This window comes from Musa acuminata, chromosome BXJ2-3 (assembly GCF_036884655.1).
Source record: "Musa acuminata AAA Group cultivar baxijiao chromosome BXJ2-3, Cavendish_Baxijiao_AAA, whole genome shotgun sequence".
NCBI classification, from domain to species: domain Eukaryota; kingdom Viridiplantae; phylum Streptophyta; class Magnoliopsida; order Zingiberales; family Musaceae; genus Musa; species Musa acuminata.
In genome coordinates this window covers 41,551,644-41,578,397 of record NC_088340.1, presented here as the reverse complement: position 1 = coordinate 41,578,397, position 26,754 = coordinate 41,551,644, and the positions used below count along the sequence as shown (strand labels likewise).

Below are 26,754 nucleotides of genomic sequence, written 5' to 3'. Positions count from 1 at the left end.
TAGTATAAGTCGACATCTCATCGACTGTGCCAATCGGTACATTCTTCTGTTAGCAAACACAATGATGATAGCGTGGCTTACAGACTAAGGGATAGCTAAACAGTGATGTGTGTCAGCTACTCCACTTGTTGTGAATTGGGTCGCTGAACATTTATGAGTGCCTTCCATTCCACCTGTTGTGAATTCCATAATGCATCCTCAGATCCACCCGTTCTGCATTTGTTGAACTCACAGCCATGGCCACCACATAGTGCAATTCCCACTCCATGAGCCAGTAGAATCAAGCAAGAAGATAAGTCCAAAAATAACATGAGAAAAGAGAAGCAAGACTTGTCTTTTGGTTTTAGTAGTTCCTATCATTCTATCAGGAAAATTGAGTGTGCCCACTAGATGTTCGTCTAAATGTCACTTTCAGCCACACATCTGGGTCCTTTCATGAAAGGCCTGTTCCCATGACAGGCCGGGCTTTCTCTCACGACTTCGTTGGGGCTCGATAAGGTGATGAAAGTTTCCGGCCTGGGTATGAGCTTCCAATCACGGCGGTTTTTGAAGCTTCTGAAATCAAACCCTAATTGTTTCCAGGGAACCGCAAACCCCTCGAAAGATCCCATGGCAGCACGCGGCTCCACGTCTCCCACCGGCGACTGGTAGCGGCGCCTTCGTTTCAGTCGCAATCTTAGAAGAACCTGCTCTCTTGCGACGCCCATTGCTTAAGGTCTCCCCCGTCCACCAGAGCCTAATCTGCTTCTTTTATTTTGTTTCGTTGTCCGATTCCTAGTGTGACTCCTTCTTTTCGGGTAAAAAATGATTTTTTTCTCATTTTTTCGTGGAATTTATGCTTCGAGAGATTGAGGAATCTCAGTTTCATATTTGATGTGGAACCTACTGTTCAATCCTCTAGGGTTTTATGCCCGCATTAATCTTCGTTATACTGATCCAACTGGTTTTTGGTTTCGGTGTTTGAGGATTATTATTATTTTTATCCTGATTCAAAGGTTTTTAATTTCTTCCGGTTCGGCCGGTGTGTCCTGGTCCGACCTCCGACTACGATGCGGAGCGAGAAATCCGGGTGGTCCGGTCTGGTTCGTTGCTTAACGCCTTAAACCCCGTGGTTTACCTTTCTAACTTGAGGAGGACTCGCCAGGCGCGTCTCCTCTCCCTCCGCCCGTCGCCGCCGCCCGCGTATCTGCCGACCCCCGCGCGTCCTCCATCCGCCGCTGCCCTTCGCCAGCTCTGGTACTTCTCCTCCTTCTCCTCCGCTTTCTCTTCCTCCTCCTCTCTCCTCAGCTCTGGTACCCTTGCGGCTCCATTTTCAAAAGGTCAATGCCCCTAAAACCTTTTATTGATCCCTAAAGGATTTATAAAAGAGAAGATGGATTAGAGGAAGCATTTAATTTGGGATATCACAAGTAGATATTTTAGCAAATATTTGATAAACAATGTAAATTATAATCATAGACTTCGTAAGCTTTGGACGATCGTGCGATAAGGAATCCAAGGTGGTCCACCATGGTCAAAAGTTTTCACAAGTACCCACGTGACACTGCTATGAAATAAGATAACGAATCAACCCTAAACACCACCACAAAGGCCCATCCAACCATATGCTACCCTGGTAGTTCTTGGGTGTTGTGCCGACTGACACTCTTCACCACTTTACGGAGTTAGAAAACGTCCAAAATAGTTGCTTGGATGGTTTGTTTTTATGCAATTTTGCCTCTGCGCAATGATTGCACACAACTTGTGTTTATAGGACTAAAACGATCACAAAGGCCAATCAAAATGAGACCGTCGAGCTTATTGCAAGTCCTCTACATGCTGTGCAAAGTATGAATAAAATCGAAAGACACAAACATACATAAATATTACATCTAATACCCTGTTTACAAATTTGTCTGTGATAGGTTGTTAGAGGGGAGAGTGTTGGCGAAGTGCAGGGCGTAGGGAGTGTTGACAATGGTAAGGTGTGCAGGTGACAATAGGGGTTGGGAAGAAAATAAAGAAAAAAAGGATAAATTAAAATTAGTGAGGTTATAAATAGTAAAATAGTATTTTATTAAAATTTTAAGTGGTTGTCATTAGTAAAAAGGGGCTCTAAATAGTAAATCTCTGTTTTTTTTAACCTTTTTAATGCGATGTGGTAGGATTCGCGAGGAGCGTCTCCTCTCTATCGTGCCGGTCGTTGCCCAAGTGCCTATCGTTGCCCGTGCCTTCACCACCTGTCGTCGACTCCAATACATCTTCTTTTCCTCCTCTTCCTGATAGCCAAAATTGAATTTATTGGATCAAGAAAGCTTGCTTTTTATTAAGAGATCAAATTTTCTTGCAAATGACTTCTAGGCCATCTTTAATGGCCACGGTGGTGCACATCCTCTTCATTGTGCTCGTTGTCGCCCATGCACCTACCCACTTCGGTACATTTTCTCCTTCTCTTGGTGCATTTTCTCCTTGTCTTCTCTTCCTCCACCGCCTTCGCTTCCTCCTCCTCTTGTTGCTCCACCGTCTCTTCTTTCCTTCTTCTTTATCATCGAAGAGCTTTCTATTAAGAGTTTAAATTTTCTCACAAATGACTTCTAGGCCATTTTTAATGTTGTTCTTTTCTAATAAACAAATTAATTTATTTACTTTTGAATACAACAATAACAACAACAAAGCCGTAAGTCTCAACTTCTGAATAAGCGACTTTTTTTCTTCTTCTTCTTTCTTCTTCCATCATCTTCTTCTTTCTTCTTGCTATTTCTTAGATCAAGATAGGTTACTTTTTAGTAAGAGTTTAAATTTTCTCGCAAATGATTTCTAGGCCATCTTTAATGGCCTTCTTTCTTGATGAATAAATTAACTTATGCACATTTGAATAATTTTTTTTCTTTTTTTCATATCTGTTTATATTTTGGACAACAACATCAAGGCTAATTTAGTGGTCCAGATTATTAGATACAGCAATATGCTTTTACTAAGAAAGCTTATTATGCAACCTTATCTTGCTTGTATTTTGTTTGTTTCTTGTGACATATTCAGGGTTCTGTGGTTGCTCACCATCCATTCTTGACCATCGCTGTTGACATGAAAACATTCATCTGTTGAGTTGCAGATCTGGATTTTTGGCTGGGCTTCTGTACCATGTACCATTGTAGAAGATTTTTGCCCAAACTAGCCAAAGGAATGTATATGATAAAACACCAAGGTAAATTTCTGGCTAATACATTGTCTCTATATTTTCAATGTCACTGCATGTTTTGCTTTTTGTGCATAATCAGTTGATGATGTAGCAAATCACTGGAGGAGCACCATATGGATGAGTTCCTGTTACTAAGTTTCAATTTCAAATGGTAGGAGACAACATGTTGAATAGTCATCTTATCCAAGTTCTTGACTAGGTCTTTATGGGTATTTCTCTTTAGCATTTATATCCAACAAAACAAGAAGCTGCATGAATGACCTTCTGTATGTATCGCATTTGCCTGTGGTGCAAGTCAATTTTCTTATAAATCTTGACTATTTATGAAAAGTTAAAATGCACCATCCAACACTTTCATAAAGTCAACTAGAAGGCAATTTCTTTACTAGTTTTGCTTTTCAGCTTAAAGAAAGTTTATGGACAACAGGAATATGTACTTTAATCTTTATTGTTTGTATAAGTAGGAGAATATTTTGGACAATTGGAAGTTGAAATTCATCAACATTGATTTTTAGGAAAAATTTGTTCATTTTGAATGCCAATCATTTGAAACTCATATAGCCAATCATTTATTCTAAGGAGGCTTAAATGCCTCCTTTCTAAGTTGCTTAATCATTTCATGATGAGTTTTCACAGTCATATTTGACTTCTCTATATTTTTTTTCCTCTAATCAGAATCATCACTGGGGAGAGGCTTTTTAGTGACCTCTTTGTTACATCACTTGTCAAAAACAACAGATACACATTGTATAAAGGTTGATTATGTTCCCAGGTAATTTGATTTGCTGCCTATAAATTACTTTTCCTTTGTATCAATGTTTACCTTCCTGCATAGCTTTGACCTGCATTCTGTCAGATAACAGTCGATTTTGTTTAAATACTTGAAAACAATCAAGTTTAAAGAGATCAGTGGCACTCTCCTCAGACAAGACTAGATTTTTTCCATCATGTACTTGATTACGGATGATATTTAAGTGTTAGCTTGCTACTTAGAAGCACATTATATGCCATGAATATCTTGATGTGCACAAATGTTTTTTGTTTTCGATGATGGTTGTAGAAAGCACATAACATCATACTGTCAGCTGAAATTTTGGGATGGAAACTTGTTTGTGCTTTATATCTTGGATGACAGGCAAGGTGAAATGGTGAAGTATATAGGCTTTGCAGAGGATGATATTGGCAGATAAAAAGTTGGTCTTATTCTGGTAAACGAAGCCACAGAAGCAAGTTGATTGAGTTTGAACAAAAACATGATAAGGAAGGAAAATAATGCACCTAAAAGATTCATAAACAAATTGGTGTCTACATTAGTTCTCATCTGACTGGAAATGCAACAAGATCAAGAAAAGTCTAAATTATCCCCAACATTGAGCCGGGTCTTTAGAGAGACAATCCAGCCTTCTCTTTTTACTTGTGAATTATTTATGGTTTTTCTTATTTCTAAAGTTGTGAGATAGTTGATTATCTTTGAATTGATTATAAATCCTTTTGCCTAATCCGCATGTGATGAAGTCACTCAAAGATTTGTTTTGCATGTTTAACTGAATATATTTCTGTCAAATTTGTTCAATCACACTAAATTTTTATCTTGGCATGTTTGACTAGGATTGCGCATAAGGGAAGGTACTGCTGAAAGCTTTAGGAGAAGTGTTTTGCATATTTAAGTTGTGAAATTAGGTTTAATATTTTATCTTCACTTGTAGCCTCTTGACCAACAACAATTAGACTTCTTTGTTCTTGTGTCATAATTGTCATATTATTTTTGGTCTAGCCTTGTAGAATGTGGACAATGATATAATAAAAAAAACAGTTGTTTAACATATATGGTTAACGATTTGATTAGCCTACAAATGGTTTAGCTCTGACCAAGTATAAAATGAAGGAAAATCATTTTATAAGATACATGCATTTCCGAAGAAGACCTATATACACACTGAATTAAATATAATTAGGGAGATAGAAGAGGATTTACAAAGACATTATTAGAAGCCACAAAAAATGGTTTGACTGCTTTTCTTTGACTAGCAATGCTGGAATATCCACATAGACAATAAATTGGGACATTATTGCTTGTTTTGTTATTGTTCTATTTCTCATCACATGCAAGTATTTACTTGATCATCCAAGATGACTTTCATCTGCATGGTTCCCAGCAAGCTTCAACAGAGTGGTTTTTCTAATTGTGCGACTTATTTTACTAGGATTTTCACAGTTCAGGAATGAATTAGTTATTGGATTTATTTTGCCCATTTCAAGTTACTGTAGGTAGGAATTCCCATCTGCATCATCCGTGCATTTAATTTATTTTTGGTGTAAAATGCATTTCTAATTAAATTTAGTAGTTGCCTCTCAGGTGCTCGATTGCGTCTGAAACTCATGATGGTTCATTTTCACAAACAGATATATTGAGCTTTGTCAAGTCTGCTTTTCATAAGCTTGAAGGTAATCTCATATTCTCCACCTTTTGATATTCTTTTGACTTCTTACATGGTCGGTACCACCTTTTGATATTCTCCACCTTTGTCAAGTTGGTGTTTCTTGGACTTATACGGTATTCATCCGTATCGGCATATCGAGTTTTGGAATGCTGGTACATAGTAAGTTTCGAAAAATGTTTAAAAAGGCTGAAAAAATAAAAAAAATTGCCCACCTCACTGGGTGGTACCGGCCATGCACATGGCTTTACTATGAACAGGGCTTGTACTGCAGCATAGAAGCCTTGTCCTGAGTATTGTTTGCTTACACTGGTTTGTGTAGTTGTAACTTGTTGGAGTGGTAAATACCACCAGTACCCATCGAAAACGATATTGCAAACCTTGCGTAAAAGTATGAAGTGACTAGAGAACATTAAATCGAACAAACTATGTAAAAACAAGGTTTGCAATAACATTCAATACAATGTGTTACAACAGATATTTACAGGTCTAACAATTCGTCAGTATACGAACCAATGTAAACCAGGCAGTATGCTGGTACCAGACCCATGCCAAATGGTCCAATCCTTGTATCACTTGATAAACTTGATTCAGGATTGATACTGTGCACTGAGCAATTTTTTATTTTTTTGTTGTTTCAACTCTTTTAGGCCTTTTCAAAACTTAGTACTTATTGGCGTACTGGTACTCATTTTACTGGTATCATACTGGTCTAATCCTTGACTGTTACATCTTCGGTATACGAAATTATGAACCTTGCTTTTAAGAGTAACTTAAGGTTAGTTTTACTATCACTGGCCTGCTAGGTTGTATCGTAAGGCAAAGGAAACTAGTGAAAATAAATGCTACTACATTAAATTAGTTATACCAGTTTTTGGCCGATTGGTTCTTGCTGGAAACTTCAGAGTTAGCTAATTTCATCTTGCTGGTTCAGGTTTTTAATTTTGTCTCCCAGTTTGGAAGTTGAATCTAAATGATCAGTCTGCAGAAATACTCTTTAAAAATATCCATACTATATACAACTGGAACAAATGCACAACCGCATGAAGATACCTTTTAATTAGAATCTGGGTTAGAAAGTAAGCCAACTCACAAGAAGTGCTTCTCCAAAGTCCAAACAATGTAAAATAAGTGTTCACAACATACAAAAGGTAAAATTTATTGTGTTGTCTGATTGAGTTCAGGGGATCACAGCCATCTGTCATTTTATTCCTGATATAGTTGGCTAATAAGTTATGAACTAAAGTGTGCTAATAAGTTACCTATAAAGGAACCCATGGGATAACTTCTTCATCCTTAGGACTAGGAACTATTATAGGTTTTGCAAGGATAAATAACTGAAAGGTGTTGTCTTCTTGGGGAGTCTTTTGCACGAGTGCTCAGGAATACCAGATGGTTTCATACTTCACAGTAAAGCTTAAAATTTTACTGAAACATCTTATCTTTTGAATTTAATTACATATTTGTTTTCAAATTTAAACTTCATTGTGTTTGACTCACTCATTGTGTCTTTATTTGGCATCAGTTGGTAAATATGTTCTTTTTAACATTCCTCTGCATAATTTGTAATGTTGAATGATTTATGATGTTGAGTCATTCTGAACTGTTAAATTCATATGAAAATATTTTTTTTTTGTTTTGGAGCTAAATTGATATGGTCTTTTGTAGCTGATGGATCAAAGAATAATAAGACAGGTAGTGTTGTTTTGGGGTGACAGTTCTCTTCGTTTTAGAGTCTAGTAATATGTTACACCTCATCTTGTGCATGACATGAGAGTTGGTCGCAAATCAACAAGTTAATAGGCTAAATATGCGAACATTTTTTGTTGTTTTTTCGGTACATAATTAGCCAAGATCATATAAAATTGTCACAACTTGGTGAATTCTGCCAATTTTTAATTTCCTGATGTGATTAAATTTGGATGATTGGATGAAGATCACACTGATTCTTTTGGTTTTAAGTATTGTCCTTTGTAGCCTAATGAACATATAATATGTACTTACCAATATGCAGGACCAAATCATTATTGGTTGAATGACATTGGTGGCAATACAAAGTCCAATCAGGATGGAATATTTTTAGTGCTTGTGTTTTCAATTACCAAGGACACAGACATTGTTGGTTACAATGAACGTGTTACTATGTTTCATAGGGTAAAATTGCTACAGCAGAGGTAGTTGTGTTTAAGCTTATTCTCATAATTGTAGAGCTTTCATCAAAAGTAAGGTGGTCACTGACAATAAGTTTCTCATTGTAGGTATCCAGAACTTAATGTTCTTGCTTTATGTTGTAGTTCAATTGATTTAGCTTCTAATCATGCATGGATCACTGAAGCCATTATGGAGGAGTATGTCACCTTTCCTATCTTGGTATTAAAGAAGGATTTTATGAAGGTAAAGCATGAGCTTCTTTTATTTTGTTTTTGTGTATGCTGGCAGAAAATGAGTAGTGCAGAGAGATGTGATTGATGTATTATGTGACATGATGTAAGCCTTGGAGAAAAGAGATGCTTAAAAGACTGTAATGGGAAATGTCTGACATAGTTCAACTGAAGATCTTGATTGCATATAAAATAAGGAAGTTCCTCTGCATGCAAAATGTAATGGTTCTAGTCTTCCACTTTCTTGAATGGGAGGGAACTGAGACGATGAGAGGGAGGATGGGGTTGGGGGGGGGATGCGGGGCGGGAGAGGGGGCCATGGTGTTGAGGAACGGGGGAAGAGGGAGGAGGGAGGTGGTGTTGATGGACGAGGGAAGAGGGAGGAGGGAGGTTGGTGTCGGAGAATTGGGACGGATCCAGGAAGAGGGCATGGGCTGCGACGAGGAGAAGGGAGAGGGATGATGGTGTCGGGGTAGGGGGGAACTACGATGAGGCAAGAGGCTGCAACGAGGGGGGTATGGTGAACGAGGGAGGAGGGAGGAGGAGTGTACAACGACGGAAGAGGAAGAAGAGGAGAAAGTGAATGAGAGAGAGAGAGAGAGGAAGAAGCTGTTCGCCTAGGAAAACGCTGCAACGATAAGAAATCATCGGAGGAAGACATCGTCGTCGCTGCCTATGTTCACCGATGGAGACGAAGTTAGTTGTTGTGCATCAAGGCTATGGCCAAGTCGCTGGGGGGAGAGAGTTTTACGTTTAGGGCACAATGTGGGGGGTGGGGGGGGTGGGGTGACTTAGGCTTGACCCTGCCTGAGTTGAATCAAGTGGGCGCCTGAATCAGGCGGGCTAGGTGCCAACGTTGGGCACCTAGCCTGCTCAGCGTTTGGGCCCAAGTTAGTGCCTAGGCCACACCTGGTTGAACTCGCTCGCCTAGCCACTAATTGGGTGCTCGGGCCTCGCCTCACTCGCACGTTGAGTAACTTCACTTGTTCACATGTTGAATCTCAAAATATTTTGCATATTTCATGTCTCTTTTTTGTGCTGTTGGAAGAATCTTTATACATCTAGAAAGATTATGACTTCTCAATTGAGATATCTTAGTGGCTAGTGCATGTGCGAGGGCCTGTAGACAATTAAATTTAATGAATGAAAATTAATTTTTGAAAAAAGGAGATTGCAACCAAGAAATCAATTTACCAGTTAAGAATTCTAATGACGAGTAATGTATATTTATTAATTGAACAGAATTGGAGTAAAATTTTCATTTAGCTTGTTCCAAGAATTCATCTTATATACTGTTCAGGTTGGTTGAAACTTGAAACTGCAGCACATAAATGGTTTTACTTAAAACTATCTGATTCTTTTCATTTTTTTCCCTTTTAATCTGCAATCAGTAGCCTGATGTGCCTTCTGATGTGAACTTCCTGATTTTCCATCTCTTGCTCATTTGTTATTTAACATAATTTTACTGCCTTGGATTTATTCAGATAATGGACCATGTGGGATTCTTGCTATGCAAAGGTTCTACTGATCATGTTGTTCATTTTAATCTGGACATAGATCACAGAGTGATTGCTAAAGGTAAAACTTTCATCCTTTTATTTTTGCATTTAGGTTAGATTTTAACTGTATACTGTTCGGTAACAGTATGCTCAAATGTACCTATTCCCTGATATCCCTATGATTATGCAATCATGTCATTTAACATTTCTTTAGTGCTTAGAGCAGCTCTAGAATTTAAACTTCTAGTGCAACCTGTTGTCATACTGATATCATGTTTGCAAAAGTATCATATGATATAGTAGCTAATTTTTCAGACACAGCCAGAAATTGGCTAGACTTGGCTGAAATTGCCTGATCTTTAAAAAATTAGACATTCAAGCCGATCCGGCTGATTCTTGCTTGGAATCTGCCAGCTGACTTGTATGAAAATCTGACATCTTGATAAAGTTTGTTCATGCAAATCTATCTTAACTTGCCATGAGGGCAAATTTCCCTGATTGAGACCAACTTGTTTGACATTGATCCATATAGTTTACCTTTAAGGTCATCTATATGGCTTTCCTTGAAATATATAAATCATGTATAACCTCCAGGAACTTTTCATTCTAGAATTTTGCTCGACACCAACCTGATTTTTACTGCCTGGTAGGTTTGGTCATGAGTGTACTTTATCAAATAGTATTCTATAACCATTTCCATATTGGTAATAGGATATACACCAAACTTCACCTAATACTCTTTTGATCAGTGTTTACAAAAACCTTCACGTTCCTATTTTGATCATGTATCATTTTTGATAAACCGCTGGAGTGGTATGGTACAAGTGTACTACATGATATACTAGTTGTGCAATCCAGTACCAATAAAAAATAATAAAAAAATACTACTGACTGATACTGTATCATATGGTCTGATACACCGGCCCTTTGTTGGACCAGTAAGCACTGGTCAATAGACTCAGTACTTACCATACCATCAGGTACATGAAACATTGATCATGAGGTTCCTTTCACTCATATGTAGGAACTTACAGGAGCATTTTAGTTTTGTGCCTTCTACATTTTGATATTGCTAGTTTTTTTAGTTTTGCATTTACTGTTGTCATTAGGAGCTATCCTCCTTAATAATACCTTACTTGAATCCATAGTTGAAATTTGATTGCCTGTATTGTGGTAAGGAGCTAGGTTTTACTGCTCCATAAGTCTACTGATCTCTTGCTTTACTGTTCTCAATCATTTCTTTCTCATCTTTCTGTAAATTTTGAAATCATCTTCCATAATCCATGCAACCTAGCATAACTAGTATTGAATATTTGTTTGGGGCTACACATAGTTTCCCATACTAACTCCAATTTATGATTGCATGCAGCCATCGAGGAATGCAGCCCATTTAAGAAAGAAACTGCTCTTGGTATGCAGAATACCGACGATAAAACAAGACATATGGAGATTGTAAAGGAACCTTATTTTAATTCTCTTAGGAACTTAATTCTCTGTTATCCAGGTACATGTTTTCCTGTTTCTTTGGAATCCTTATGATTTTTTTCCATATATGTTACTAGCTCATTATGTTGGCTTTCTGATTTTGCTTCTTTATAAGGAATCAATAATGTCCATAACCAATGTTTCTTCTTGGTTCACTTATCCTTTTTAAATAACTAATGCTTGTCTCATGTTGATACTTAAGAGCATAACATCACAGCTTTTGGTCTGTTACTATGATCTTGGTAAATGGATTTTTCGACTGTACTGCTTTTATATATTCTAGTTATACTATATTATATGGATATATTTTTATGTTTACGAAGGTAGTAATACGCTAATAATTGCTTCTTGTAGTCAAGAAGAAGGTAAATAACTATGCACCATGTGACATAAGGTTGAATAATGAAGTGGTATCTTTTTAATTTTTATGAGTTCATTTATTAGATAATTATAAACAGAGACATACTTGTGCAAACCTATTAGATGTAGAATCTAACATAACAAGTTAATAAAGTGGATTCTTTCTTAACAATAAGTTCAATTATTAGATAATGTATATAAACGGACACATACTTGAGCAAGCCTATTGGATTCAGAATCTAACATAAAAGTTATTCTCATATAGAGTTTGCTAGCTCTAACAATCAACGCTTCAAAAATCAACTGCAACAAGTTGATGTTCTTGTATCGTATGGCTTATGTGCATTGTGAGTTTGTGACTGCATAGGGGGATGGTTATTAGTTCATATTAAAATATGAAAATAATATAAATAAGAATAGGAATATGTAATCAAGATTGCATGATTGATAGGAAAGTGTAAGAAGCAAGGAGTGGTGGATTGACATCCATACTCAACTAGCAATGTAAACAATGTTGCTATTGAGGGCGATATAAACACTTGTGGAAGAGTTTTCTGCATCCAGCTTTGCCGTATTGACACGAACTTAGCTGTTTTGCCTAAGTCGTGCGGCACCCTTGCGCGTCCGTCCGCAAAGGTCAGCCTCCCCGAAGCCTCCCATTGTCCCTTAGGACCAACAAAAGAGAGAACGGGTTAAAGAGAACGCCTCAAACGGGATCCACAAGCAAACATGTCCGAAAAACACTTCATAGACAAAGCAAATTACAAACAGACTTTACAAGCTCTGAACAGTGGCACAACAAAGGGTAAAATGGTCCATTACAGACCGAAAAGCTCTCGAGCGTGTCCACATGACACAACCTTTATTTACAAGCCTAAAGAGGCCACCAACCCAACTAAAATGGGACTATTAAGCCTTCGGCCGCCCCTTTACATTCTGTACAAGGCATGAACATGCCAAAAGACACGGACATACATAAGCATTACATCAAACACCTTGTTTAGAAGTTTGTCCGTGACATTCTCCCCCACTTATCCCTTCGACGTCCTCGTCGAAGCCTTTGTGAACACTGCAACTCTTCGCCTTTGCTGAGTCTTCAATCTTCTGCTCCAGCTGCAATGCGCCTCCTGGCTCCCAGCTGCTCTCCGCTGCTGTTTTTGAGTAGTCGAACCTTTGATCCGCCATGCTGCTTCAACTCGCCAATGACTCTGACTCTGGTGTGGGGTTGGCTGAGTTGTGTTGATCCTCGTTGATTCCTGCGGATCCACCAAATGAAGGAAAAGACCATTCTTACTGCGCCAGTTTCTCAAAATTTCCACATGCTGCTGGAATTGGGTGGATGCTTGTTGGAGCTTTAACGAGCATCGCCTCGCAAACTTCTGAAGTTTTGGGTCCTTCCTCCACAAAATCTGCTCATTGACTCTTCTTTCAGTTAGTTGTCACATCCAAGTAGGTTCGCATCACTTCCGCTTTCGATTGGCATTTCGTTGGGAAATGAAGCGGACAATCTACTCTCAGTAGCACTGATCACCGTTGGTGAGGATTTGACAACTATTGTCTTCCATTATCTTCGAAGGGTCTTTGAATTTGTGCGGAGCTCCTCTGCTAGATAGATAAGAGAACTGGGGTACTCGGTTTCGCCCATTCTCTTAAGAGTTGAGAAGGCAAAGGTTACTTGACTTCGCCCGCCTCCTCGAGGTTGTACTTCATGCATCGAGCTGGTTACTGGCCTTCGCCTGCTCTTTGCTCACACTTCTGAAGCACTTGAAGTGTTTGCACTCCTTGCGTTGAGTTAGCTACTGTGATTCACCTTCTCAATGCCATTGAACTTCTGGAATGCAGGAAGTTTTCACCCCAACTTGGAGTAATTCTCTGATAGATGAGGTCGCCTCTGGGATTGTACCGTCTTCTCCATCAACCCTGCCGCCTACTCCACTGAGTAGCAAAGGTACAGCACCACGTACTGCCTGCTTCGTTCCTTGGTCGTGCACTCTTGCATGACCCGAAGTCCTTCACTTACGGCTATCTTGATGAGAAACTTGTTGACACCGGTCTTACGAAGTTTCTTGGCCTCTGCCCTTCAGCCTTGTCTCGGTACTTCGAGATTGCCTCTGCATGCTCCACCTCCTCGGCCCCTTTCACGACCAAGCGCTCTCCCTCCGTGAGAGCAAGGGATCAATGACTTTAACGGAAGTCCCGCCTCTGCGGTACCATGGCGCTGCCATGCCCATGGCCCTACTATCCGTCGCCTCGCATCTACATCCCTTTTCTTCACAATCAATAGATATGCCTTCGTGACACTCCTCTGAGTCCACCTCCATTCTCACTGATTGCTTGATTTTCGGTAGCTAAGTCCCTCTGGACTTGTCGTCGCTTCCTCGCCCCTTTCGACCTCCAGCTTCAACACATCTGTGTTCTCCAAGCAGTCTGTTTGGTCGATGGAAAGACAGACTGCAACTCCCATGCATGGCCTCTGCCATCACATTGTAGGGTTTGCATCGATTCTGTTCTCCTTAGCTTCCTTGGTAGCAACGTTCGCTTACTCGACCTTGTCCTCTGACTTGTCGGGCTCCCTTAAGCGAATATGAGCTCTGGAGCAGTCCAACTCTCCAGCTGCTTCGATCATACCTCTGCATGATCAAGTCCCTCTCATGGGACTCACTGGTACTTGCATTCGAACTTTTCCCTTGGTGGAACCCAGCCCCCATATGCTGATGACCAAAGGTTTTCATCCGATGCAAAATTTGGTGCACGCCCGGAAGACCCGCCTCTGCGGTACCATGGCCTTCACTCCTTGAATCCATAGCCCTTCTTTCCGTCGTGTTGTTCACTAAAGCGGAGCTCCCAGTAGCTCCCGATCATACCTCCATATGATCTAGTCCCTCCCGGGACTGTCGTGTGTATCGCATTGCCACGAACTGTCCCACCACGATCCGCTGCACCATGTCGCCTCCTGGTGACATCTCCATTGCATTCTGATCCTTGTGGAATAAACTCGAATTGTGAACCCTCCATGTGTGGCCTCTGCCAATACATCGCAGGGTCTCCTCCACCTTCGATTTTGTTCGCTCCTTTGGCAATCGACCTTCATCCACCCACTCTTGGGTCACACCTAGATGAAGCACCGCTCTAGGACAGTCCGTCGCCTAGAAGCTCCCGAAGTCCACCGACTTCGCTGTAAATTGTGCACCATTGCCTGGATCCTAGGCCTCTGCCCCTACCAGCACAATCTCCGCTGCGCACCGCTTCCTTCATAGCAACTCGAATGGCAACACTATGGCATATTCTTCAAGAGTACCCGCCTCTGCATCCTCTTGCCCCGTGCTAAGGCCTTCTGAACCCAACTTCGCCTCCGCAAATTGAGTCGCCTTAGTTCCTCCATCAAATGCTCCTCCGAGATAAGGTGCATGTGCCTAGAAGCTCCCTTCGTCTTTGGCACCATGCAAGATGAGTCCGCTCCGTCAGAATGAAGGACCCATGGAACAACATGATCCTACTCTTGCCTCTGCAAGAGTTCATGTCTTTGACCTCTGTCTAAGGAATGCACTGTGCTTCTGCTCCATGTTCCAACTTCTCTGCTGGCTCCCTTCATGCGGCTTGGGTACTTCACCAAGTTACACCCAAGTTGCTCCGCTCCTCGTTTTTGCATTGAGTCGATGGTGGCCCTCGTGCCCACCATTCCACGGGTCAGCCCTCCCTTGAGTCCGATCTCCACATCGACTCCAAGTGTGCCTTCATTTAAGTTGCTTTGGGTCGCTCCCCCACTTGATCTCGCAATGCATCCACCAATGCATTCTCTCAAGCGAGATCATGCGACGACTCCTCGCCGCTTGCTCAGTCCATCGAGCTTCGTGGAGTTGTTGTTTTGTTGAGGTACTCCTCCTCAACATGTGTAGTCCGTCGCACATGATTCTCCCTCTGGAGAGCCGGGACTTATCCCTCCTGGATAACTATCCCATTTGAGCAACATCTCTCTTCGTTTCGGAGACCACCATCCCCTTGGACTACTCCGATCTGCTGAATAAACTGTGCATTGTTCTGCCTCCTGCAAACGCACTTGCTAGATTGCACCTCCACGTCAATACAGCCACCACTGCACCCCTCAAGGCCTAGCAACATGCTGAACTCGTTGCACACTTCAGCTTCCTCCAGACGTATCCTTCGCATGCCGAAGAGAAAGTTTCAATGCTCCATAGCGCCGAGACTCGGTCGCCTTGGGATGGCCACGAACAATCCATCGTCCGCATACAAGCCCATGCATGAGTACCGAATTCTTCGAGTTAGCAATTCCCCTCACCTCTGTGAGCTTTGCACAACTCTTTCGGTCGCTGAGCAACTCATTCCACTTTGCATGGTCTCGTCCTTTGCCAAGCGCCTCGCTTGCCTTGAGCACCATCAAGTAAAGTTGTCAACGTTGAGCCGTAGCTCAAACTCAGCCATCCCAACCTTTGTGCGCTCCAAATTTTTCCAAGCTTGCCTGTTCTCGTGGTGCCTCTTGCGCGAAGGGTTGGCCAATCCTCTGAATGCCAATTTCAGATGCCCGCTCCTCTGAGCGACTCTTTTCCCTACATCTCCATGCTCGTTTTCCCTTAAACGGTCGCGCGTTGCTGACTGCCCTCAACGCAGCCCCGCTAGGTCCCCCACGTTTGCATGTCAAGTGTTTCTATGAGTGCTTGTCCCGCTCTGATACCATATGACACGAACTTAGCTGTTTTGCCTAAGTCGTGCGGCACCCTTGCGCGTCCGTCCGCAAAGGTCAGCCTCCCCGAAGCCTCCCATTGTCCCTTAGGACCAACAAAAGAGAGAACGGGTTAAAGAGAACGCCTCAAACGGGATCCACAAGCAAACATGTCCGAAAAACACTTCATAGACAAAGCAAATTACAAACAGACTTTACAAGCTCTGAACAGTGGCACAACAAAGGGTAAAATGGTCCATTACAGACCGAAAAGCTCTCGAGCGTGTCCACATGACACAACCTTTATTTACAAGCCTAAAGAGGCCACCAACCCAACTAAAATGGGACTATTAAGCCTTCGGCCGCCCCTTTACATTCTGTACAAGGCATGAACATGCCAAAAGACACGGACATACATAAGCATTACATCAAACACCTTGTTTAGAAGTTTGTCCGTGACAGTATGCCAGTCATTATTGATAGATATGAATCTATCATTCCATGAATGAACTGTTATACATGCCAATATGCATAAATCGCCTATAATATCCTTTTTGTTTTTGCATTGAACTGAGTTAGTTTCTAGCATGGAAACAGCCATTGGATGCCTAAGAAAGAGATTAGACTGAAGTTTGAGCCTTCAAGGATTGCATTTTAGTTTTCTACAGCTACTATTAATCTCTATTATTGATTGAGAGAGCAGTATTTGAATGTTAAGAAATTAGATGTGAGTATTAAGAAAATGTTGTTTTTCCATTAACTTAAAGGTTAGGATGTTGAGTTGTTAATCGTTATCATGAAAGGTGGTGACTGAGAGGAGTAAATTAACACAAACCAAATAACTGTAACTGTAGAAAAGTTATAATAAAGAAACAGGGTTATGTCAGAACCAAAATTTTCTGTTTCTCCTTTTCATTAACAAAAACTTCTTTAAAGTATGTTTTTCCTATGGAAATTGAATTTTTATATGTTTATATGGTAAGAAATCTGTATAATCTGGAAAACTATTTTGCACATTTTTATGAATGTTAACTCTTCATCTTCAAAATTTTCTGTGGAAAATGAAAAAAAGAATAAATTAAATCCTCATTTTTTTGTTAAATTTGAACATATATCTCTAAAAAATTATGTAACTTTTTCATATAATTCAAACAGCTGAAAAATGAAAGGGAATCAACTCCTTTTGTCTTCTATGAATTTGTACCTATGTTTTGTGTAAAGTTTTTAGTGGATAATCATTTTCCATCTTTTTCCTTGCAACCAAACAGACACTTCTGTTTATTTTGAATTTATTCAATTGAATAAATATTTTTACTTCTTCAAAAATCAAATATACTTTGATTTCTTTCATCATATTGATGTCTCAATTGGTAACATAGACAATCAAACATCATAGAGCCATATATTTTAAACATTGGACATTTTGAGAAAGCTAATGAGGCTAGTTTGTGAGCCTTATATGAGGGGAGCCTCAAAATTAGAGCTCATGAGGTGGATCTTTTTTTCTTTGATGGTGTGTCCTCTGAGTCTTCCCACTACTGCTTGCAGCTCCGAGTCATGGAATCTAGATCACCTGACAACATGTTCTTTGTCTATTTTCTTCTTTCATTTGTTTGTATGGTGTTAAGTAATGCAAATTGTAAATCTATCACACATTTTGTATGTTCTTTTTTTCTTGAATGGATTGTATGTTCTGTAATTACAATGATTGGAGAATAAAGGGTAGATGGCATACCTTGTAAACCATTTCAAACTTGCTGTTTTCAGTCTTGACAGATTTAGATTGTCATATTTGGTTGTTTAATTTTTGCTGACTGGTTGCCAGTATTTTTGGTATGATCTTTATTTGAATAAAATCACTGATAAGGTCTTCTATCTTCTGGATTTACTAGCATTTCTATTTTTGACCATTCCAGGATCTGTGTCTGTAGATGAAGATGGAAACCACATATTTATATCTGACAGTAACCATCATAGGATCATCATTAGTGATGGTGCGGGGAAGATTTTGGATTGTGTAAGAATTAATCTGCTTGCCTGTTGATTACATTTAGACATGCTATATTCAATTTTAGCCTGTTATACTATATTAGAGATTTTTGAGGCGAACGTTGGAATACTGCTATGTTTATTAAGATAAACACAAGGAAGATCAGAAGAGAAAAGGACAATAGGAATCCTAAAAAGAAAAATAATAGGAGATGATTACGACCATAGGCTGATCTACATGTAGCAAAGTTGTCAAACTCAGAAGTCTTGGGAGGTAGAATTGCTTTGAAACTAGCACTCATGAAAAGTTGTCGTAACCTCTTAGGACACAGGATGATTCCTCAAGTGTCACACTTAATTATTTGTGTTAGTCCACATTCCATGTTCTTAAGGAAACGAGATTACAACCTGGAATAAGATTGCAGCCTGAAGAACAAGAAGGTAACATGGTCATATACACAAATTTTTACTTTGCACTGACAGATAGTATCTTCCATCTGCTTTTATGAGGAAGTGAAGCACATACAGTATGTATCAAAGTAGCACTTTGGCACCCATCATTACTCTAGAAATTAGTGGCATGATTTTATTATAATTTCTCTTTGCAACTATTGAGTGCTAAAAAGGTGTGTTTACCTTTATGCTTTCTCTCACACTTTACTCACCACCACTAATGATGATCCTAGTACAGTTACTGTCAGTTACAAATATATGGTTTCCATTTGCATCTACATATACAGATATATTTTAAATCTTTTTTTTCAAGATTGTTAACAAAAGTAAAGTCATATTGAAATTAATGACTGACAAATCTTCCTAAATGAAATTTTGAAATCTTTACAAGGAGACCATCGTCATATGGCTTTTGAAGCAGCACCTTAAAATCTCCTTGGAGATCACAGGCTGCTGGTGATCTCCACTGCTTTTCACCACTGGCTTTTCTTATTGTTGTATCACTAGTTATCTTCTACTATTGCTAGCAACATTTTTAAACTTGCTCTCCTATCAAGAACTATTGAGGGTCCATAAACTTGCATCATAGCATCATAAGATCCTACAACCTAATCTAAATTAGCTTTTGAAAACCATTTATATAAAATTCCATAAATGTTTTCACATGATCGATTATAAGAAATTAAAATGGCATCAATGTAATATTTTAACAAATAGAATTTAGAAACTTAGAGATGCAATTGCATGCAGTGCTGCACATGCAACACACTAGAGAAAAGGTAGCTGAATCAAGGCGCTAGTGATCTTATAGAATTAGGCTAGTCACACTGCCCTGTGCATGCTAGCTGACTGTAGGGATGCTTGTACCCTCGCATCAAATTTTGGTCTTCCTAACCTGTTCCCTTTTCTTCTTTCTTCTTTACCAGCAACTCTTTTACGCTCCATGTTTTTGAAAACTCCCTTTTGTATTAAATTTCTCAAATTGATATGGGATATGGGGCATATTTCTAGTTCTCCAAATCAAGTTCGAATTTTAATATCATGTGTCTTAATTTTCTTTCTTAATCATGGTTTTTTTTGCAAAGTGAAGCCTAAAATTTCATGTTCCAATCATGCAGTGTTGAATTTATGCTGGATGTATGTATTTCATGAAGATCCATCTGAATGTAATCTAGTTTCATATGGTTTTGTCTTGGATCCTACCTAAATCTGCAAAAATTTAATATTGATCAGCATGGTTCTGGTCTAGATCGGCCAAGTATGCTCATTTGTGGATCCAGCCTAAATCCATGGGGATCCAACCTAGATGTGCATTAATCTAAGCTAGCTCGCATTGTCGATCTGGCCAAGATTGGTATGTCTAAGCCATAACGTTTCCTTATCCTTTATTATTCTGATGATGGTAGTTCTAACTCAAGTATATTTTTATTCTGACGGTGGTAGTAATAACTCAGGTGTTTTATACTGTTAACTTTTCTTAAAATGTTGAATAAATTGGGGTTCTGGTTTATCTGATGATTCAAATAATACAATATACAGTGATTTCATTCATTTTGCAGATCGGTTGTTCCCCAGGTTTCGAGGATGGTGAATTTGAATCTGCCAAATTGTTCCGGCCTGCTGGATCCTTCTATCATCCTGATGAAAATTGTCTTTTCTTTGTGGACTCTGAGGTATGACATACAATATGGTGATTAACGCATCTCAATTCTTCCTTATACCTGATGTCTTTGTAATGCAAACCTCATTGTGAAGAGTTCTAAAGGCAATGATGAGGCAACAAGCGGTGATGAAGCAATGGGAGGTGCATTGAGGGAGATCAGGAGAGACATGAGAAAGGGTCTTGTGGATAGTGCCACTTTCTTTGCCATCCATCTTTGCCGTGGATAGGGCTTTCATGGTTCTTGCATTCATGAACAGCTCAAATTTGAACTTGTGTTTGACTCAAGCTCAATCTGTTCAAAATTCTGTGAATTTAATCAAACTCAAGATGAGCATGATCAACTATATGCTCGTCTAGACCAAGCACAAACAAGGATTCTCTTCATTCTTGTTCAACTTGTTTACAACCCTTGTTGTGATGCATCATAAGAATTCTCATTTTAGTTGCTGGTTTTGTTCCTTTTTATCTTTATTGTTTTCTTCATTTTGAAAATAATAGATTTGAATTTATGTTCTGCATTATATTGAACTGTCTTCACATTTTACTTCAATTTTTTTTATCACTCTGATTTTTGTGAACTTGTATTAATGTTTGATTTTATATCCACTTTTTTTCCTTTAATGAAGAGTTATACAAGTGGCATAGAAGATGCAACTAGTGATATGTTCTTCCTTTTTCTTAATCTTTACACATTAATTTATTGGTAGAATCATGCCATTAGAAGAGCTGACATGGAAAAGAGAGTGTTGGAGACAATTTACCCTGCTTGTGTTCGGAAAAGTAGCAGTATTTGGAGCTGGATCCTAGATAAACTTGGACTGGAAACTAAAGTTGTTTCACAAGCTGGGGAGCTTGATGTGGACTTGATTAAATTTCCATGGTATTTGATGAAGACAAGGGATAATGACCTCTTAACAATAGACCGCAGGTGATATATGCCTTTTACTAATTAATTTAAACTGAATATGTATAATTTATTTTAATTTAAACTGTATAAATATGTTGCCAAATTTTCAGCTTTGGATGATCATTTACCATTTCAACAATTTTAGAAAAACTTTTGGTATGTGTTTAGGCATTGCTCCACTTGTTGCAAAAGTTATATTTCTTGTTGAACTGTTGAGTTAGAGGGGAGCCATTTTCATGCCCTGTGGTTTTGGTAGATATCAAACAAGTGTGAAATTAAATATTGCGTCATCTACATGTTCATGTTATTTTTCAAACTTCTTGGATGATGGATGACTTGTATAACACCCAATTTGAGTTAAAATACTTGGTCAAGGTAAAAATAAACCATTCCGTTATTTTACATTGAACAGCCAAATTAAGACTTTTAAAAGTTCAACACCATTTATGGTCCTCATGTGCATGGTGCATGTATTAAGGCTTAAAATGATCTGCTAACCTAATCAAAGGGACAAATCTGTAGATTTCAGTCAAATAAAATGACAACAATAGTTTCAACATGCAGGTGACAAAATTATTGGTTGAGGCATTCCATCAGTATTCTGATTGACCTGAGGCATAGAAATTATTTATAATCGTATCACATTGTAGAGAACACTGAATTTGGCCATATCTGATAATCTTCAGTGGCAGTCCAGCATTTATAAAGACCTGGAAGTACGCCAAGAATGGTGGTTTAAGTGTCTACCATAAGCAAACTGTGGCATGGTTAAGCATGAGCAGCTTTGTCTATATGCATGTATGCATATTCACCTCTATGCCAATGGTGAGATTTATTAGCAACTTCTGTCAACTAACATTGTCTCACTAAAGATTTTGTCAGCAAAACCTTTGTATCCCGTTATCACCATGTTTCTAAAATATTGTAGTTCATTTGGTATGGAAGATGATTTGGAAGATTTGTCTACTTGAAGATGCTATTTTAAATAGGCATAATAGTTTAAAATGTTGGCCTATCTTAACCATGTGGGCACTCAAGTAGGAAAAGGAGATGGTGGAGGAGATTGAGGCTTGAATAAACTTACCATATGCAAATTGTCATTCATCTGCTTCCGGAAATTTTACTTTCTATACCCCGCAGGATGTATCTTTTGTTGTTTCTAGAAATAACTTATTCTATATCTTTGAACTTTTTATGTTATTTGAATATTTCTATATTATTCTTATTAATGTTTATGTTGATATTTTTCACATTTTATTGTTTTCTTTTAAGGAATAATTTTTTAATCATATAAATAACTTTTATAGTAATATATATCAAAATAGAATATATTTCCTGTATAATAATTTTTTTTGCTGAATTATTACAAAAGAATTTCCTACTGTGACATGGTTGGTTTCAAATCATGGGAGCATAGTGATGTACTGCCCGTATCGGCTCTTTGTTGGACCAATATGTACCGCTCATATCGAGTGGTATATTGCGGTATGACGAACTTTGGATAAACTACTACTTGACTTTGAACTTATATAGGTAGACCTGTTTGTATACTCTTTCCCACCAGCAGTTCTAGACTAGTTCTTCAACCATTGCTTTAAGTGAACCTTGACTTTAGACTCTAAACGAAGGTTGGCTAGGATTGATAGTTTAGCTCTTTCTAAGCATCATGATATAATACCTAAGAAAAAAAGGTATATAATGCATCTTTACAAGTAAAAGTCTGGAATTATGATTTCATTCTATTATCTATGTTAGTTGTTGGTAATAAATAAGCCATTCCATCAGCTATATCCAGATATAAAGAAAGGCAAGTACAACCATTCTTTAAATGTCAAAGTAGTTAGGTAGTTGGGTTTTATCTTCTTGTGATAGGTTATGATATTTTTATTTTGTCAAAAAATAAAGAAATGATTGTTATTTGAGTTCAGGCTGAAAATATAATAGAAGTTTGCCCAGAAAAATGTCTGGACTTGGGAGAGCATTGAATGCATGAGATATGTATGGTACCTTTGCATGATCAATAATCTGATTTTGCAGCTTTGAAACTTTATGGGTTGTGAGCATGGAAACTGGAGAAATTAAGAGGATTGTAAGAGGTATGTCTTTTATTTTATGGCTTCACTAGTATCTTTGATCAAATAAGTCTCAACTACAGACCTGATTTTTGATAGGAGTCTCCAACATTATGGAAATGTGCGGGGACATGATAATGGAGAAAGTAACTCTACTGAAGGATATTTACCAGAATATGCCATCAAAGAGACTTCATCATTGTCTTTCGTTTGAGGGAATCCCTTTTGCTGGTTTGTTTTCATCAGTGGCAAGCTTCCAAAATGATGTTATCTTGTGTGATGCAGGTTGGTTATCCTTGAAACTTCTATACTTTCTCTTTCTGCGCTAAAAAATTTATTAACTGTTACGTTCCATGTTCCTTCCCATGAAGCTAGTCAAAGAGTCCTCAAATATCATCGAGAATCCAGGGGCATTTCATTTCTACATTTTTCAAACTTAGGAGTGCTTGGATTACCATATTGGATGGTTTGTCCTCTTGAAAGAGTTGTTAATAGGTGTGGTGATTCGGTTTCAATCTTTATTTTCAGTTGGAAATTTTGTTTACCTAGCAAGTGATTGATTGCCTGTTTACCTTTGAGTGATGAGCTAAAGGTGTGATGTTTTAGTTTTTCTAATTCCTTGATATGCTTGTCATGTTCTAGTGGAAATGCAGGGAGCTTTAGTAGTGAGCAACTCCATCATTTTGATGTCCTTCCTGGTAAGTAATAGGATTCTGGTTCATCATATAACATACTTTTCTTGTCTGACATATTATATTCTTTTTTTATTCCTAAGCATAGAGATTATCTTAATCTGCATAGATGGTGGGTATCTTGCTGTAGTTCTTTTGAAATGTCAGGAGGTACCCTGTCGTTATTGTCAATGATTGATTATGAATCAGATAAAATTGCATTAGTTGTAGTTCTTTATCATGTTCATATCATTTGAATATACAATGGTCAATATTATACAATGTTCTATACTAGCTGTTTAACATTCATGGTTTCCAAAAACAAACGAAGTAGACGAAAAAGCATTCATGGTCTCAGATTACCATCTCTGGGAATCTTTTTCTTGGTCACAACTTATCAGTATACCATGCTTGAATTAATTTGGTGTATGGCATGGAGGAGATAACTACATTGTTGAACTCATGGTACATTGTCTGATTTTTTACAGGAAGATGTGATATACAATTTTCTGTGGATATACCTCATGGTACTGAACTCGTAGCACCAGTGGACAGAAGTTGCATATGGTGCCAAGCTAGAGGATCTGCTGCAGAACTCTCTGGATTGCAGGGAGCAGTTGCTGGCGCAAAGAAGGTATCATGAAGAGGGCCTTTCTTTTCTTCACTCTTGTGACTTCCCTTGCTCTAGTAATCAAAACTATTTTGGTGGGTTTGCAAGGTTGGTGTTGCTCAGCAGTGGTTTGATGAATTGGATAACCTTGCCTTTTCGAAAATGGAGGATGAACCCTGTTCTGAAGATGGAGAGGAACTTCCTGAGGAACACTTCCAAGTTAAGGACAAGATTCATTTTGATTGTTCTCTAACCATAAGTCCTGGGACTGCTGAGGTACCCAGTTTCACTATTCTCATGAACTCCTATTTAAAGTTGTTCTCTTAGCAAGGTAGAATTTCATTCTCTCTGGAATTTGATGGATTAATATTCAGAAGGTATATCACTTGATTGCTTTTGGTGATGATGGATGCACGTTCTCTTGTTTTCTGTTGAAATTGGTTTTTCATCTCAATCACAGCTTTTCTTTTGATGGAGATCTCTCTATCAAGACAAACAAGCATGAAAGTCAGATCTGGGATGTGTTGCTGTTGGTACATCTTCCTTGTAAACTGATTTTAAAAGTGGGGCGATATGGCTCATCATATTTAATTTATTTGTGCATATGTAAAACCTTGCAAATTAAATTTCTGATGCATCCAGATGGAGTCATTGTTTGACCACTAATGATAAGCTTCCATGTAAACTCAGTCCTTTTTTTAGCTTTGCCCCTGCAATATTGGTTTTCTTTTTGAATTTCATTATCATGCATGCTTGTAGAAAATAATAGCTTTTCCCAAATTCAAATCAGCAAGAAAAAAAAAACAATCAGCCAGAATCAGGATACTAAGAGAAACAAAAGGAAAATAACTTTTCCCTGTTAAAAAGATTGTGCGCAGTCTATCCCTTTTCTTTTCATCTTTCTGTTCAACGACCATAAGATCAAATATCCAAAATGGAGGATAGATGGTGGTCCAAGAAAATTTGAGGTAATCTTGATTTTTCATGATTTCATGTTTGTGTTTGTACAAGCAGTCATGCATGGTTTAGATAAGACCCCATCAGTGAGTCACAAATACCAGTTTCCTTATGTTGCAGTTCTGACGTATCAATTTGTGTTGTTGTTTTTTTAACCCGCAAGAAGTCTTTTATGGTATATCTTAGATTTTGACATGCTTGCGACACCAGAGGTTTGTAGCAAGTTCTCTTTTTATGATTAATACCGCTGTGGTTTAGTCCGCCACATACGGTGGTAACATGATGTTGATTGCTTTTGATCCTAGGTGGTGGTATCGGCAGTTGTCTATCTGAAGCCAAAGAAAACACAAGGTAGTACAGAGGAGTGGAGTTTGCGAGCGACAACGCTTCTCGACTCCAACAAGCATGAAGTCAGAAAAATGGAAGAAGATGCATCCATTAGGTTGCTTTCAAAAACCTTTGAAGATGTAGAAGATATGATCTTCATGAAGCCTCTGCATATCAGACTAAGATTCGAGTGTGCTGACCACCCAGCTGGCGAAACCACTAAAGAGACCATTTGCACAGACTCCACAATAAAGGTCCCTGTATCTTTGAACTAGGTACATGGTTGTAGTTTTCCATCCATTGTGTTCTTCCCTGATGCATCTCTTTCTTTCTCTAACAAAGAGGTTTAAAATCTTTAGTCAGCCGCGTCTCCTCTTCCTGTTTTCCTTTGTGCTTTCCAAATAAACTAGGGGAATAAGCAGCTTAGTTGTAACTTACAGTGATGTTTATGTTTTGAAACACATTATATCATTAGTGTTTTTGGTAACTCTGGGCTTATATATTGAACATGCAATTTGTGATTTGTCATGTATCCTGTCTGCCATCAAAATGAAAGTATCATGTTGCTGTTTCAGTATGATGATGAATAATTAGTCTTCATCATAGTGTGCATATTTCTCTTGCGACCCAAGCAACCATCAGTGTTCTTCAAACAATTTGAATCTCCCCTACTTTACTTATAATGGTTGTCGATCGAGTACATTTTTACCCATTAAGAAGACTTAAAGGGTCTTCAATCTGAGGGTGGTTGATAGATGGGACAGATACAAAGAAGCAGCTCCACACACACTGGGGGATGTTAGCAGGTGATCTGAAAGCAATGATGTGGTGTGGTGCCAACTTATTTTCTACCCAACCCAATCTCTCTCTCTCTCTCTCTCCTCAGGACCAGTAGGTAAGCCATTACTGACTGCATTTCCATTCCATTCTGTGCAGGGACCTCTGTCTTCCAAGTCACTCTTGTGGAGGCTTGAGATTTCAAAGGATATGATGATGATTGGGTAGAATGGAGTTGTTATTGGGAGACACGATCATAGCTTTCGACTCCCAAGTTTTGATGGTACGTCTCCTCTTCTTCTTCTTTCC

At 38.7% G+C, this 26,754-nt stretch overlaps 1 protein-coding gene across 9 annotated transcripts; it reads left to right on the top strand.

The window, feature by feature from the left end:
• The first annotated feature begins 47 nt into the window (after positions 1-47).
• LOC135585727 (uncharacterized) lies at positions 48-26,168 on the top strand. Of its 9 annotated transcripts, none has more exons than XM_065101101.1 (20): positions 48-498; positions 583-715; positions 1,145-1,236; positions 3,092-3,184; positions 3,854-3,950; positions 5,535-5,623; positions 7,631-7,790; positions 7,875-8,010; positions 9,482-9,575; positions 10,866-11,000; positions 17,936-18,036; positions 20,021-20,134; positions 20,832-21,052; positions 23,069-23,127; positions 23,203-23,388; positions 23,475-23,598; positions 23,746-23,801; positions 24,263-24,408; positions 24,493-24,660; positions 25,647-26,168. In XM_065101101.1, exons 4-20 carry the CDS (start codon positions 3,121-3,123, stop codon positions 25,941-25,943), a joined length of 2,247 nt encoding a protein of 748 aa, XP_064957173.1. In that variant the 5' UTR covers positions 48-498; positions 583-715; positions 1,145-1,236; positions 3,092-3,120; the 3' UTR covers positions 25,944-26,168. The 9 variants fall into 9 exon arrangements, with proteins under 9 accessions (XP_064957173.1, XP_064957169.1, XP_064957172.1 ...); XM_065101097.1 differs by having other exon boundaries at positions 3,019-3,184; XM_065101100.1 differs by having other exon boundaries at positions 996-1,236.
• The last annotated feature ends 586 nt before the right edge of the window (positions 26,169-26,754 follow it).